Source organism: Lutra lutra, chromosome 8 (assembly GCF_902655055.1).
Source record: "Lutra lutra chromosome 8, mLutLut1.2, whole genome shotgun sequence".
Classification (NCBI taxonomy): Eukaryota; Metazoa; Chordata; class Mammalia; order Carnivora; family Mustelidae; genus Lutra; species Lutra lutra.
In genome coordinates, this window is record NC_062285.1 from 97,073,896 (window position 1) to 97,091,284 (window position 17,389).

Sequence of the window (17,389 nt, forward strand, 5' to 3'; positions counted from 1 at the left end):
GGAGCAGGCTCCCTGATGAGCAGGGACCCAAATGTGGGGGCTTGATCCCAGGACCCCGGGATCACGACCTGAGCCAAAGGCTGACGCTTACCGACTGAACCACCCAGGTGCCCATCTTCTAAACATTTATACCAAGACAGTACATTTGCATTATGTCATTTACTTATCTGCATATATTGAGCCAGTCCTACTACGTGTGAGGTCTTATGCTTCTTCTCCAGAAGCTCATAGTTATTAGGAAAGGAGACAAAACTACAATTATCATTCCTTGTGATAAGTGCTAGAAAGAGACAAGGTCCTATGGGAGCACAGTCAAGAGCAACTAACCCGTATTGCGGTGCGATAGGGTTGGATGGCAAGCAACAGTGAAGGGTTCGCAACAGAACTGATGCTTAGTCTGAATAATGAAGGATAAGCAGGAATTAGGTAAAGGAAAAGGAGGAGGGTCAGGACTTAAGAAAAAGGAGTAGCATATGTGAACATGACATGTATGAGAGAGTATGACAAGACTGGAGAACCCAGATAGTTTGGTGTATGCTGAATGTATTTATCCCACCTAGTTACTGTTATGCCTGTCTCCCTTGCTATGTTCCAGTTCTTGGGGTGGGATCGTGTATAATGGTTTCTTTGTTCCCATGTAGGCACAGAGATGGAGCACAGCAAATGATGACTAATGGTATTCATTCAGGACATGACACGAATGACAGGAGGTAAGGGAGAATAGTTAGGAGTCCATTAATGGAGGAAGGTTATTATCTAGTGACAGTGAATAGGAAATGGGATAGATTGAAGAATTACTTGGGAATGAGAATGGATAAGACTTGCTCTATTGGCAATGGGGTATGAAAGAGTAAATAATGACTTTCCAGGTTTCTGTTTGGATTATGGGTGGACAGTCACAGTAATGTTATTAATAATAACAGCTGATATTCATTGGGCAGTCTGCATCAGGTAGTACACTGTTTTACATGTATTAGACCATTTAATCTCTCAATGACTCAGTGAGGTAGATATGCTTATTATCCCTACTTACCTTTGAGAAAATCGGGAAAATTAGAGGTCTACTTGCCCAAAATCACCCAGCTAGGGATAGTTGATTTCAGTCCCAGGAATTCTGATTCCTGTAGTCATACACATAATGTACTCTTCTTCACTACCTCTAACAAATGTGATCAATATTTAGAATGATGGTCCTATTCAATGTTTGTCACATAAATTGCATGTCTTTTACTAAACACAGAGGCATACACGGTGATCGCCTCTTTTTGATCCGATTTTGGGACCTCGATTCTGTATTTTTCACTTTTCCTACCCGGAGAAGTGGGGTGGACGTCTGATAAAAAAAAGTTAACACAAAAGATGAGAGAAGGCGGGTACAGAAAGGACATTCTCGAATGCTCAAGCCGCTGCTGAAATGATGGAATCTGGTTCTATCAGGCTTCCTCTGCCCTCATTCCCAGGCGCGCGCTCACGCGCGCAAACACACACACACACACACACACACACACACACACGTCGTAAGCTATATACGGACGCCAAGTTTTAGGTTGGTTCTAGCAGTCCTCAACTCACATCGAAGGTTTATTTTCCGACTCCTGGACAGTCCAACACGAAGTTAACTCGAGGCCGCCTGTAGAGCCCAGGGAAACACCTTCCGGCTAGGCGAGCGCTCGTTTCCAGAGCAACGGCCCGCGGAGGCACCTGGGGCACTCGCCCCGGCACCTGCGAAGAGACCCGCCTAACGCCAGGGGGCGCGGGAGCGCGTCGGCTCCACCCACCCCACGCCGGCCCCACGCCAGCCCCACGCCAGCCCCGCCCCCGACCCGCCCCCGGCCCCGCCTTCTCTCCATCGGGCCGGGCCGCTCCTGGCTCCCGGCCGCGCTCCCAGCGCAGGCGCAGTCCCGCGCTCCCTCGGCGGCTCCCAGCGCAGTGCGCCCACCGCGACTGAGTGTAGCGGCGTCGGCCGGCCGTCCTCTTCTTCTTCTTCCTGCTTTAGGGCGCGCTCCGTACAGCGCTGAGAGCGCCCCTGAGCGCGGACAGTGACCGCGGTGATTTCGTCAGGTGAGTGCAGCCGCGGGAGGGAGAGGCCCCAGGCGCGGAGCACCGCCCCCCTCGGCGCCCGCGCGCCCGCCTCCCTCCCGCGAGCCGGCCTGGAGGGGCAGCCGTGGCAGGTGCAGGTGCCGGCGCAGCGCGCGGGGACCCGGCCCAGCAGCCCCCAACCCGGCAAGCGCGCTCTCCCGGCTCGGCCCGCGGGTTTTAGGACCCCTGGCGGGAGGGCTCCGCGCCTCGGGGTGTCTGGGGCAGCTGTGGCGTCGGGCGGTGGCTCCTCCCCCGCCCCCCGGACGCGGGCGCGTTACTCATTAACTGCGCGGTCCCGAGCGTCCGCGGCTGTGAACCCGAATCCTGGTTACCTGTCGGCGGGGCGCGCGCGGCTGGCTGCTGGGGGCCCGCGGCCGCGGGGTGGTGGTGGTGGGGTGGTTGTAAGAGAGTTCCCGAACAAGTGTGGAGCCCGGCGCTGCGCGGGACCTGGAGTGGGGCGAAGCAGTAGACTTGGACCTGGAGTCTTAGTAAAGGACAAGCGAGGCTCCGGGCCGAGACGTAGAGGTCACACTTGGCAGGTTTGGCGAAACTTGGGGGGCCAGAGCAAGCGCCGGGAGTCGCGCCTTAGGCGGCAGCGCATTTCGGCCTGACTTTTGTTTCGGGGAATTGAGACGAGCTGCACCGACGTAATTGTAATTACACTGCCCTTCCAGCGTTGACAACTCTCTGCGACTGCCCGGGGACCAGCCAGCTCTGATGGACTCTAGAAGTGATGATGTTAGGTGGAATCTGCAGCACGTGAAGAGTTGCCAGTTGTTACGGGATTAAGAAAACAAATCTGTAATGGCTAAAGGGTAAGGTCTGCAAAATTAAGAGTGCTGAGTTAATACTGATCCCTGAGAAGCAATTTAGTTTCGTCGAAATACAGCATATTCCGAGGCTACCTGTTCCACACTCTTGTGTTTCCCCCTCCAACTCCTTTCAGTGTGGGGAAAAAAGCCGTGTAATCTTTTGCCGTGGAATGATTACATAATTGGAGAAGACCGATAAGCGGATTACAACAAAACTGTTCCATTGTAAATCGATTGAAAGACCCAGTTCTGTTCATTATCCTCATTATTTTGTTCCTTATTATTTTCACGGTTTCTTTAAAACGGTGAATGACAAATCAAGGAGAAAAGAGGCAGAATAGATTTGTAGACCGATCACAGTAAATATTTGATACTGTTAAATATTCCACCAGTTTTATGGGGCCTTGTTCTGTTAATATTTGTTATTTATTTACTAGTCCTGCGCATTTGGATGGAACTTTTCATGTTCGGACAGACACTGAATCCCAACTGTGGTTTATGTGATCTAATCCTAAAACCCTTGTGGAATTTAAAGAAGTTAAACAGTTTTACAATTTTACTACAATAGTGTATTTCTTACGCTATATATATAAATATGTATATAATATATATATTTATACACACACAAATATATGTAATATATTAGTCTGTACATTTATTAACCAAAGTGGATACTTTAATATAACTCCTCCTTATGTGTTTGGCAGACAATTCAACTGTGGTATTGAATACCTCACACCTTTTCCTAGGATGGATAGTTGCTATTTGGCCACTTGTGGGTTTTCTAATTAGATACACTTTTACTTTTTGAATTAGTATAGTTATGCATATGCTTCCTTTAATATTTTTTCCTTGAATTTTCTCTAAACCCTCAATTCCCCACAACACATACACAGACATTCCACAGATAATTTTTACAGTGGAAGGTTTCTTAGAAATCTAGGTCCGTCCCAATCAATTCTTTATATGTTGGAGCAAAAACTCGGAGGTGACAGTTTGCATGTATTATTGCAGTTAGTGCACCTTTTATTTTCTTTCCTGAGCAGGACGACTGAACCAATTAGTTACCTAGCAATATGAAAAATTATTAATCGGTTTTAAAGTTTTAGCTCTGTTACTTACTGTGCATGTGACCTTGAGTAAATCGTTGAACCTCTCAGAGCTTATTTTCTCCATTTGTAAGTGGATAGAGTATTAGGTCAAACCATGTGACTGCCAGTTTTCAACTGTTTTTTAACATGGTTCAAACTAATATGAAAATCATAATGGTGGGATGAGAATTAAATGAGGTACTCCGTTGGGGGAAAGGAACAAATACTAACTTGGTAACTGGTCTATACTTTGTTGCTCTAGGTACTTTGATTCTTTTGGTCCTCAGGACCTGCTGGGATATAAGCGGTATTACCACATCTATAGATCTGGAAATTGGGATTCAGAGAGGTAAAATACCTTGCCTCTGGTTACTTAGTTGTCAGTGGTCATATAGATGATTAAAGGCAGAGCCAAGCCAGGATTGAAAACTGAGTTGGCTGCCCAAAATGGAACTCCTCACATGCTTGCTCCCTCTATTCCTTTCTACATCTTCTGTAGAAGAACATTGTAATTAAAGGGTGACTGCAGAAGAAAGGTGTTATTGTAATCTGTATTTCTGGGTAAAAAGTATCCAGGTTTTCTGTTGACGGTGATACCACTACTGCTACTCCTACTTTTGAGCTTATAGCTTACCACGTGGCAGGTTCTGCTCTAAGCACTATCCCAAGTCATATACTCTGACAGTGATTTAGGAGTTAGCTAATGCTTTATCCCATTTTATAGTTGAGAACATTAAGACACTGAAAGGTTATGTAGCTTGCTTTAAGATCGCACAGCAAATTAAGCAACACGACTAGATTAGAAAAGTCAGGCAGTTTGTTTTTAATGGCTGTGCTCTTCGCCACTGCACTCTACTGCTTCATGTGTAGGTTGTAATGCCGAATTGTTTTTAATTAAGCTTTTATGAGATACTTAATATAATAAGTAATTCTTTATGTGTCACCAGAGATTTTCAAATCAAATATTCATTGAGCATCTACTCTGCAAGTCACAGTTGGGGGGTGGTTGAAGGAAAGTATTCATGGAGTCTGGAAGGCAGGCCTTATAATCATTCCCGTATCTTTTATAAGGTTCTCAAAATTTATTTATTTTTTATTTTTATTTATTTATTTTTAAAGATTTTATTTATTTATTTGACAGAGAGATCACAAGTAGGCAGAGAGGCAGGAAGAGACAGGGGGTAAGCAGGCTCCTTGCTGAGCAGAGAGCCCAATGTGGGGCTCAATCCCAGGACCCTGAGATCATGACCTGAGCTGAAGGCAGAGGCTTAACCCACTGAGCCACCTAGGCTTCCCAAGGTTCTCAAAATTTAGAACATATACGTCACATATGTGTTGTAGTTTTAATGCATGCCAAATAAGACAAAGTGTTAGAATAGTTGGAGAGTGGGGAGGAAGGATGAGTCGTTGGTAGAGATACTGCGTGTTGAGGAAATGAGGGAAAACTTCCAGGATATTCTGAGGGAGTACACTTTTTCAAGTGTAAAGCTTTGTCTTAGAGTTTTGGTTAAGGTGTAGTTCATTAAAGGACAGTAAATTGTTACTAAATTAATTACTTAAACACACTTGGGTATTTTAAAAATAAAATATCTGAGCTTTTGAAAACTCCTTGCTAGCTAATTCCTCCCTTTATCTACTGTTCTCCCTAGCTTTGCCAGCTAGTAGTTGTGTGGCGTGTGTGTGTGTGTGTGCATGTGTGTTTTCTCTTTTATGCTTCCAGAGTACTGAGTACATGCCTCTCTTTTGGTATTCATTAGTATTGGTATTCATATTGCCTTGTAAATCTTCACAGTGTGTTCTCTTCCTCTAATGTACACGTGCTTTGAAGGCAGGGCACAAGTCATCCTACCCGCCATTTTATAGCTTTAGCCCTGGGCCTGGAACCCATAGGTACTGGGCTGTGTAGTGATGGGTGTCAGTGGAAGAATATTACGATATATTGAAATTGATCTAGCAGCAGTAATGGAAGTGTGTTCTGAGTAAGAGCTGTGGGGACTAAGGGAAGAAAGGGAAGGATATACTTCCAGCAGCTAGCATTAACTTGCTATCTTTGTTTTTCTCTCCTGCTTTCCCTTTCAGCTTAAAACTAAATGAGGTAGTTTCATAAGCTTAAATTCTACCTAGTCGTGGTTAGAAAAAAGTGAAAAAGTAATCTTGATTTATCTTAGAATATTGGCAGCAGAAAATGAGATAGCTGTAGCCATTAGCTAAGATTACTTAGAGGAAGAGAATGGAAAATTTTGAAGTCGTTCAAGTTTGTGGGGATTTGTTTCTTGGTCTTAAGAACAGGGTTGTAGGGCTCCTGGGTGGCTCAGTGGGTTAAGCCTCTGCCTTGGGCTCAGGTCATGATCTCAGGGTCCTGGGATCAAGTCCCGCATCGGGCTCTCTGCTCTGCAGGGAGCCTGTTTCCTCCTCTCTCTCTCTGCCTGCCTCTCTGCCTACTTGTGATCTCTGTCTGTCAAATAAATAAATAAAATATTAGAAAAAAAAAAAGAACAGGGTTGTAAACATAATTATAACAGAAGTTTATAGAATTCTACGTATATGGATTGACAATCTGGTATAAAGAAACTATGCAAGAATGAGATTACCTTAGAAGCTTAAAAGAACATATAGATGATAGCTTAGAATTAATTAAATAAATGAATTGTAATATGATGGGTTTGGATAATGTTATTAAGTATTTGTTGGGAGCGCCTAGGTTGACAGATCAGGATCAGATATAAAAAAAATCATCCAAAATAAGTTCAAAAAAATAATAAGTCAAAGTGTATTAATTTCCTTTTAGGAAGGGAATTGTAGGGGCACCTGGGTGGCTCAGTGGATTAAGCCGCTGCCTTCGGCTCAGGTCATGATCTCAGGGTCCTGGGATCGAGTCCTGCATCGGGCTCTCTGCTCAGCGGGGTGCCTGCTTCCCTCTCTCTCTCTCTCTCTGCCTGCCTCTCCATCTACTTGTGATCTCTCTCTGTCAAATAAATAAAGTCTTTAAAAAAAAAAAAAAAAGGAAGGGAATTGTATTTGAACTTTATACCTCAGGGGAAAAAAAAACAACAACCCTGTTTTCCCTTTTATATCAGATAAATAAGGATCCCTTCTGGTTATAAGACCCCTTAGATTTTCACTTTTGTGTATTCCATAGATTTTTACAGATAGCACACGTTTGTGTTGTGCTTTGCAATCTCCGCAACATTTTTACACGGACCAGTGAGCCATTTGATTTCGTCAGATACAGGCATGGGGGGTAATGCCACCCATTATAGATGCTGAAACTGAGGTCCAGAGAAATTAAGTGACTTGTGCAAGTTTGCACAGCTAGTTAATGACAAAATCTGAGTTAGAAGGAAGGTTTTCTAAAACTACTTTGATAAAATGCTCAGGATCCCCAAACATTTTAAAAACTCAGTTTCTCTAGTCTTGATATTCTCCCAAGGTTATACTGTTATATCTATATTTTTGAAACAAAGGTAGCCTGAAATCACTCTCTGTACTCTTTCTGCTTTGCTATTTGTTCTCTCTCTAAAGACTCTTACTGTTTATTTAGCCAAAGAATATACACCTCAGTGCCTGTTGAGTGTCAACATATATTCTTATGCAAAATAAGGAGTCTTCTGCTATTAAGAAAACTATTGGAAAATGTTTTTTATATTTCTTTTCTAAGGATTTGTAAATACAGTATTAGTTAAGTTCTGAGTATTTTCTGAAAATCCTTAAAGAATCTGCAATAACTAGCGTCTCTAAAACACATTTGCATCCTGTAGAATTGGTAAATGCAACTTAATTTGTGCTCTGTTTTAATAAGGGTGGAAAGATTGTGTAGCTTGATTGACCATCTGATTAATTTTTCCCTTCGGTTATTAATTAAATTTACGCTTACCAACATAGGACGCTTCTTAAAATATAAATGTGATCTTTTTTGTTAATATCAAAATGTTCAGTGAATGTTAGTGAAAAAATGATTAATATTTTCCCCCTTATTTATATGGTATTTGAATAAATTTGAAAGCTGTCTAATTGTGGAGAATTTCAAATAAAATCAGTAGATGCAAAAACGTAGTGAACCTCAGAGTTCCTATCATTTAGCCCAGGAGTCAGCAAGAAGGGTCAGTCCTGCTACATCTACTTCTCCCCTTCTTGTATTATTTTGAGCGAATTCAGACATTGTATACTTTCATCTGTGAATATCTCAGTATGTTTTTTTAACAATGAAGGGCAGTTAGCTATAATATGGTTACACACTTTAAAAAATTAACAGTAATTCCTTGGTATGAAATAGCCATATTTTTCACATAACAGTAAGACCACAATAATAAAATCAAGCTTCTGTTTATTTCTACTTACATGCCCATCCCCAAGTTCTATAAGAGGCTGAATAAGTATTTTAAATGTCACATAGCAGCTAAATGGAGGAAGAAATGATGACAGCAAAGAAAATATAGGAAAATAGAACTCAAGGCAATAGTGAATGCTCATTTCAGTAGCTGTGTGTTAGAGAACCGTTAGTTTTGCCTTCCTGGAAGTAAGACGAGGGTTCAGAGTAAACAGTACTCTGTTCAGAATGCTCACTCACTCGTGGTTCATTGAGTGAGACCTGTCTTAGAGAGCCTCTGTCTTGACCTACCCTTTCTCTGAATCCTGCCTCTTACCCCCAGTCAGTTTTCCTTTTGAAGTGATTCTTGGATGTAGTGGAATCAGGTGGCAGAATCACACCAGGGTTTGAATCCTAGCTGTTATTTATTGACCATTTGACTTTGACAAAATTAATTATTCTCTGAGCCTATTTCTTTTTCTGTTAAAAGAAGAATCCCAGTTCAAAGGGATACTGTGAGGAATAATTAGAATAATGTATACTATGTATATGTGTGTATGTCATATGTACAGAATGTATGTGTATGTATAAATATAGGTGACACTATTCGAATGTTTTTCATGTGTGTGTATGTATGTATGTATGTATATGTGCATCTCCATCCCTTCCAGTCTTGGAGGTATGGCCTTGACAGTGAGCCCTGGGTGTTACACACAGATAATGAATCATGGAACACTACATCAGAAACTAATGAAGGATGGTATGGTGACTAATGTAATATAGTATGCAAACAAACAAACATCAGACACTCGTAACCTCTTGGCTAGCCTGTTGCAATAACCTCTTAACCAATTGCCTCTAGTCTCTTTTCTCTAAAGTCCTTATGGCCTTAGGAGTCATTTTTTTCTAATGACTGCAGTACAGTGTATCTGTACTTGCTAAAGTGTAGATCTGACCATCTCCTCAGGATAAACTACAAGCAGCATTTTCCATGTTAAATGAAGATGCTTTTAATCTGTCACATATTTGCTTTTCCAGCCTGATTTTCTGTCACTCTCTTTTTTGTTGTTTCATTAGTGCCACTTTTCCCTGACTGTCCTGTTTTATTGCCCTGCCTTGTCCACCTGTTGGATTCCTACTCAGCATCTAAAATAACTTATATTTTCCTCTCCTTGAAACATTTCCTTCCTCCCACCCTTCTCCCCACAGCCCCCACGGTAACCATTTAGTGGCTCACAACAAGCCGTGCACTGTCTCTTCAGTCCATTTTCATAGTGCCATTCTTAGAACTTGGTGCCAGGATTTTCCCTGAGGAGATGTAAGCTGGCAATCATTCTTCCTTTCTAAATAGAATAAACACAATTGATAAAAAAATTTTATTAAATGCACTAATAATGTATATGGGTAAAATGTATTTAACAAATATGTTTTAAATGTTAGTGGTTTTTAAGGAAGTGAATTGTTGGGATTTGTAACACTTTGTTATACACTATTGAAATAGCAACCTAATTTTTAGTGACAGAAGCTGTTTCTTCCAAAATTCATGCTAAATTAAGAAGTCATTTGGGGGGCGCCTGGGTGGCTCAGTGGGTTAAAGCCTCTGCTTTCGGCTCAGGTCATGATCCCAGGGTCCTGGGATCGAGCCCCGCATTGGGCTCTCTGCTCAGCAGGGACCCTGCTTCCTCCTCTCTCTCTGCTTGCCTCTCTGCCTACCTGTGATCTCTGTCTGTCAGATAAGTAAATAAAATCTTAAAAAAAAAAAAAAGAAGTCATTTGGGCATTAATAAAAGCATCTGGACCTTCCTCCCTGCTTTCCATCCTCCAGCAGTCTGTCAATAAATTGAAAGAGGAAAATAATACATGTGTAAACATCTATGCCTGTTAAATACAGGATGTGGGTGTACAGTATAAGTGTTTGCTTTGTTGAGGAACATTTACAACAATACACTTGTAATTTTAACAGTATTTTTAAACCAAACCAAACAACCATCTTTTTTTCCTCTTTGATGAAGATGATGTTTGTGCTGAGATAGTGTGACAGAATATTTGGCAAGTATTAGAAGATACCTTAGAGATCATTATAATTAGTAATAATGAATTTTAATTGGTCAGTGGCAGCCATGGTATTAAGCCCTTGATGAGTATTGTCTGAGTTAATGCTCAGACAACCTTATGAGATCAGTACAATTATTAACACCACACCCCCATTTTTTCAGGTGAGAAATTTAGTAGAGCTCTGAGGTCAAGTTGTTAGTAACTGACTGAGCTAGGACTTCAGTCCAGTTCCAAAGTACAAGGTTTTTGGTGAGGTAGCAAATACTGGTTGTCAGACCCTGGTCTTCCTTCTCACATACAGATACACTTACAACCTTGAATTCGGGATCTTTGGGTCCAATTTCATCACTAAACAGACGAAGATATTTGGGCTCAGAGATGTTTAATGTCCTGCCCAAGTTTGTGTGTATAAGTTAGAGGCTGGTCAAAACTAAAACCTTACCTTTTTTCTTCAGGTACTTCTGTTTCTGTTCTGCTGTGATGCATATAACCTCCTGCGTTGGAAATTATTTACTTTCTGAAGCGTGTGCTTGGAGGAATTGTAGTAAATACTGAATTAAAATTATTTAATTTTCAGATATTAAATTGATATGGGAAAAGATTAAGATTATGGCTTTAAAGTGTTTCCCCCCCCCAGAAGTAAATCCTTTGTTTCTCACTTGTTAAGTAAATCAAATAAGGGGAATGTGCTTTTTGTGGGAAAATGGATTTTATTTGTTCTTTTGGACTGCTAATTTTGGACTAATATAAATTGAGTTTCTTAATTTCATTTAAACTATATATGCATATCAATTTTATCCAAGTGCTTCAGTTTTTAGTTGAAAATATTGTACCAGCAATTCATCTTAATTTCTTGAGTTATCCTAAAGATGCCTTGTATTTTCAGTTAGCAAATTCATTTTAATTAGAAAAAAGAATTTTACAACATGTTATTAGGATTTCTGTAGGCATTCATTAAATGAGTTAATACATGTGAAATTCTTAGCAACAGTATCTGACACATAGTTAACTTTCAGTAAACATTGACTGTTGCTTTTGCTATGATAATACTGACTTCTAGAAAGAAAAAATAACATGAAATACATACGGGTGATCAGAAGTAAATTGTTTTGGTCAACTTTTCCTTATAATTCAATGTCAACTTTATTGCTTAGAATTCAGTAATAATAAAACCAAATAGGCTGTAGTTCACCCATAAGAATTTAATGTGGTCAACCTTTTTCACACATTGGTAGTGCTCCTTAACAGGTTTAGTTCATGAATTGGGATAATCTCCAGAAGAAATTAGGTTTTTTTGAATTACTCATTATTTGATGCAAAAAATAACACTGCTTAAAAATAGCAGCTTGTTTTACTCATATAAAAACTTTGAATATGAAGTAATTCTTAAAGCTTCCATATATTTTAAAGAGCAAAAGATTTTCAGAAGAGTGTGATTGGTGGCTCATTACCAGCTAAGTTACATTTTATGGAAATTGCATATGCTTGAAAAAGGGACTGAATTTAACCTTAAAATAATCTTTTCAGAAGTGACTTGAATTTAAACAAAGTTTAAATGTATCCTACAGAATGAAAACCTTGTAGGGAGAGGCAATGACCAGAGGTCCTGTCGTAAGTGTTACGTGCGTTTCTTTTCATTCTTATCATGAAAGGTAGGAAACCCAAGCGTAAGTGGCACCTGGGTGGCTCAGTTGGTTAAGCACCTGATTCTTGATTTCAGCTCAAATCACGATCTCAGGGTTGTGAGATTGAGCCTTGTAGCAGGGTACACGCTAGTTGTGGAGCCTGCTTGGAATTCTCCCTCTCCCTCTCCCCCTGGTGACCCCTGCTTGAACATATTCTTTCTTGCTAAACAAAACAAAACAAAACAAAAGAGCCCAGGCACAGATTTCCAGATGAGGACACCTAGGCACATGTTGGCCCAATAATTTGACAGAAGCAGGATTCAAACCCATCTCTCTTTGAGACGTGCATTTTATGTTCATTACTTTTACTTCAGTTTATAGCATATTTGTATTCTCCATAAAGGCTTGGCTTTCATACCTTAGACATGCCCAAAAAGCCCTTCCAAGGGCTTTGTCTTTCTCCTTAGTTCCTACTTGTACCTGATTCTTTTATTATACCAATTTTCAAAATAATGAATTGACTCCCTAGCACCCATCAAAGGGGACCAGTGAGATTTTGTTTTTATTTTTTTTTTTAAGATTTTATTTATTTATTTGACAGGCAGAGATCACAAGTAGGCAGAGAGGAAGGCAGAGAGGGGGGAAGCAGGCTCACTGCTGAGCAGAGAGCCCGATATGGGGCTTGATCCCAGGACCCTGGGATCATGACCCAAGCCGAAGGCAGAGGCTTTAACCCACTGAGCCACCCAGGCGCCCCAATTTTGTTTTTATTCTTAATAAAATTAAATGAATCATGAATTCAGCGATTTAAAAATATTTTTGTTTTGGTTCCTTACAGATACTATCTTTTTGATGTTCAGATTTTCCTATCTTTGATTAGTGAGAATCCTTTTGATACTACTCCAGTAGTCTTTGATAGTTTCTTGCTTCCTGGTATAACAGGATGTTCCAGGGTCTTTTTGTACGTTACTGCGCTTGGCCTGGAAATCAGCCATTTCTCTAAGGAGCCCTTGTTCTTTTTTTGGTACGAAATGGTATTACACTGGGCACAAGGGGTACTTACTCATTGCCCCTGAGTCGGTTACTGTTGTTATTACCACCTCAGTGGATAAATTTAGGAGTTTTTTTGTTCTAATAGAATTTTTTTTTTCTGATGGATTCATATTTAGAACTTCAGAATGTTTACTTCTTTGATTTTACATTTGTATCTCTTCTCATATGCTGAAAATCTTAATTTGGAATGACATTAACATAACTTATTTCCTTAATATTATAAATAATGGTTTCATGACAGCAACATTAATAATGTGATCACTGAAAATAGTTAACAGCTTTTTTCACATTTTTTGGTCTTTGGAATATATTTGTTAAGTGTGTACAATTTTATGTTTTAAAACCACTTGCAGTAGCTCTTTTATGTTGTTAAGCTACTATCTCAATACACAGCTAAGTTTATTTGTTTTATTTTTAGGGATTCTTTTTTAAAATTTAGTATTGTTTTATCACTTACATGGTTCCAAGCTCAAATTCAAATCTATAAGACAAGGTCCATTTGGAAAAGTCTAGCTTTCATACCTGTCTCCTCCTCCTATTCTCTCCCTCTTCCCATAGATTTCCTGTTTCTATTAGTTTTTATTAGTTTTTGGTTTATCCTTCTACTTCTAAAATATAAGTCTGGATCCATAGTAATACATCTATATGTCATATATACATATACAATTACAATTATATATGTACATAGAAATAAATTTGTATTTTCTCCTTTCTTAGGTAAAAGGTAGCTTCCTGTGCATAGTTACTTATCTTTTTTTTTTTTAAGATTTTATTTATTTGACAGAGAGCGAGATCACAAGTAGGCAGAGAGGCAGGCAGAGGAAGAGGGAGAAGCAGGCTCCCTGCTGAGCAGAGAGCCCGATGTGGGGCTCGATCCCAGGACCCTGAGACCATGACCTGAGCCGAAGGCAGAGGCTTAACCCACTGAGCCACCCAGGCACCCCTTTATCTTGTTTTTTAATTTGTCAGTATATCCTCAAGATCCCTTCATAGTGGTATGTAGATAGTATTTATTTCTTTTTACAGTTGTCTCATGCTTCATTATGAGGTGGTACATTAGCTCATTCAGCTTTTGCTATAACAAGATTGTAGTCGGTCTTTTGATAATGTTGCTAGCATTATGCATGTATCTGTTCTTCTTTATTTTAGTTTATTTTGGGGATAAAGGCCTGAAAATGGGCATGTCGGTTTAATGAATATGTCATTTTGCCAGATACTGTCAAATTTTCCTCTATAAGTTTTTACCATTTTGCATTTCTAGAAATGCAAATGCTTTCACATTCTATGATTCGGTGAACTTGTAAGGGTAATGATGTGAATTAAAAGTATGTGGGATTGGATGAAAGGAAGTATCAGATAGTTACTGATAAAATGTCAGAGTTTAATGAAAACCCATTTTCTCCTCAAAAGTGAATGGATTAGTAAACTATATTCAAGTGAAAATGAAATTTTCAGGGTTAGATGTTTCGTGTATGTTTGTCTGTATTAGAAATAAGGAATGAATAATATTCTTTTGGATGAAAATAATAAATTGAGTATTAAATACCTTACGTTCCTTGTTAATATGATCTTTCATTTAACAAGTGACTATTTTGGGTGAAAAAACAAGAATTAGTTTTATTTTGAGGACTCAGACTGTTTGCTACAACAAAGAAAACATTGATTGGATTTGAAATTTGGCAGTTGCAGATTTAATAGATACAGTTTTCATTGTCCATATATATATATATATATATATATAACCTTGAAGATTTGTGACATGTTGTAATTGTACTTTTGAAAGAATATAAATATTGGGTCACTTCTCCTTTCCCAGCTTTACTACAGCCTTTTTGTTTAATGCTTATATTATTATTTTTTAAAAAGATTTATTTATTTGTCGGGGTTGGGGGAGAGCACACATGTGCACAAGCAGGTAGAGGGAGAAGCAGGCTCCCCGCTGAGCAAGGAGCCCAATGTCTGACTCCCTCCCAGAACCCTGGGATCAGGACCTGAGCCAAAGGCTGATGCTTAACTAACTGAGCCACCCAGGTGTCCCTCTACTTGTCTTATTTTAAACACTTCTTATTAAGGATATGAAAGAGTAGAATTTTGCAGCTTAATGAACGAAATTTTTTGTATTATAAAGAAATTAGAAGTTACATTGGGGCCTGTGTTTGGGAATTTGGGAAGTTCTGAGAGGGTATCACTAGTGATTAGCATATTTTTATTCTGGGAAGGAAAAAATTGGGAAAAGAGTTTGGATTCAGATCATAGAAGACTTGATTTTCAGGCTGTTAAATTTGGACTTTATTCTGTAGACACTGGAAAATCAATAAAGGATTTATAAGATTTACAGTCTTCAAGTGAAAAATTTGAGGGGTATACTTTTTAGTTTTAATGTAACCTTGGTGATATAATTGAGTAGTTTTGAAATACTTTTTCCTTATGGAAACACTGAAGTGTACATGTTATTGTTAATGGCTGACTATAGTAACAAATGTTTATTGAGGCCATACTGGGTGCCAAGTACACAGCACACTACTAAGTACTTTATTTGATTGATCTCTTTTAATCCTTAGAGCGGCCTGGAGAATGGAGAAAATGTTGTCATACCCATTCTTACCCCATCAGAGGAGAAATTTAAGGCTTAGGGAAAGATAGCACATTATCCCAGATTGGATCCTAGACTTATAAATAAGAACATTATTGAGACAGTCTGTGAGATTTGATTGGGGCCTGTTGATTAGATGGTCATATCGATCAGTATTAATTTCCTGACTTTGATGGTTTTGTGGTCAGACAGGAAAATGTCCTTGTGCTGAAGATATATATATTGAGATACTAAGCAGTAATGGGCATCATGTCACAAAACCTATTCACAAATGGTCCAAAATGTTAACAGTTTCATAATCTGGGTGAAAGGTACATAAAAGCTCTGCAACTCTTACCTAAATTGTCATTTGATCCTTGATCAACATGAGTTTGAATTATCAGGGTCCACTTACATGTTGATTTTTTTGGATAAATACAATACAGTACTGTAAATGTATTTTCCTTATGATTTTCTTAGTATTTTCTCTAGCTTTATTTTAAGAATACAGTATATAATACATATAAGTATCAAATCCATGTTAGTTGACTGTGTATTGGTAAGGTTTCTGGTCAACAGGAGGCTAACAGTAGTTAAGATTTTGGGTAGTCAAAAGTTATAAGTGGGTTTTCAACTATGTGGGGATTTGGTGCCCCAGCCCTGTGCTCCGAGTGTCAACTGTATGGTGTAATGTATGTATCTCATTCCAAGCATGTGTACATATCTTTACTGCTTCTTTTAAGTTTATACTTTATATGGATTATTAGACATGTTTTAAAACTTATGTGTCTTATTTAATTTTAAATGTCACTTTCAAAATAACTGCCTGCTTTTTGTTTTAACATAGGTTATCTTATGATGAGGCTTTTGCTATGGCTAATGACCCCTTGGAAGGCTTCCATGAAGTAAACCTTGCTTCACCTACTTCTCCAGACCTTCTTGGTGTGTATGAATCAGGAAATCAGGAGCAGACTACCTCACCAAGTGTCATCTATCGGCCACATCCTTCAACTCTGTGCTCTGCCCCAATTCAGGCTAATGCCTTAGATGTTTCCGACCTTCCCACGCAACCTGTGTATTCATCCCCCAGACGTTTAAACTGTGCAGAAATATCTAGTATCAGGTAGGAAATCTCAAGATCCGTATTTTGGCGTATCATGTTAAACAAATGGACAGTTGGTTTGGTTGCCTTAAGTTTTACTATTTTAGAAAATTTGAATAAGCTTGTCCATGAAGAGGAGCAATACATATTAATGTTCAAGAGCAAGGGTCAGGAAACTTCTTAGGTGAAGGACCAGGTGGTAAATATTTTAGGCTTTGCTGGCCGTACAATCTCTGTTGCAGCTATTCAGCTTTGCTGTTAAAGTATGAGAGCAGCCACAGACAGTACGTAAATGAATAAACTCCAGTCAGACTTCATGTATGGACATTGAATTTTGAGTTTCATGTAATTTTCTTATGCCACAAAATATTATTATTTTGATTTTTTAAATTTCTTTTTAACCATTTGAGAATGTAAAAATAAATCTTGGCTTGTGAGCCTTGCAGAACAGGTAGCAGGCTGGATTTAGCCTGCATTTAGTTTGCTGACCCCATTCTAGAGTAGGACTATTAAATAGAACTTTCTGTGATGATGAAAATGTGATAGCCAGTGGCTGCATGTGGCTGCTAGACTTGAAATGTGTTAGCTTTAGCTTTGACTGATTTTAATTGTTAATTAATAATTTATAAGTTAATTTTAAAGTTAATGCTATTATTAAATATAGTGGCTATCGCATTGGAGAGTGCAGTTCTGA

The 17,389-nt window shown here is 39.3% G+C and overlaps 1 protein-coding gene across 3 annotated transcripts in view; it reads left to right on the forward strand.

Moving 5' to 3' along the window:
• The first annotated feature begins 1,849 nt into the window (after positions 1-1,849).
• RAB3IP (RAB3A interacting protein) overlaps positions 1,850-17,389 on the forward strand; it is a 44,817-nt gene continuing 29,277 nt past the window's right edge. Inside the window, exons 1-4 of one of the 3 annotated variants that reach the window (XM_047740240.1) lie at positions 1,850-2,061; positions 2,754-2,894; positions 4,245-4,331; positions 16,441-16,716. In XM_047740240.1, coding sequence (XP_047596196.1) covers positions 2,884-2,894; positions 4,245-4,331; positions 16,441-16,716 — 374 coding nt within the window. In that variant the 5' untranslated portion in view covers positions 1,850-2,061; positions 2,754-2,883. The remainder of the gene's footprint in view (positions 2,062-2,753; positions 2,895-4,244; positions 4,332-16,440; positions 16,717-17,389) is intronic. The other 2 variants (XM_047740241.1, XM_047740242.1) reach the window with 2 other exon arrangements.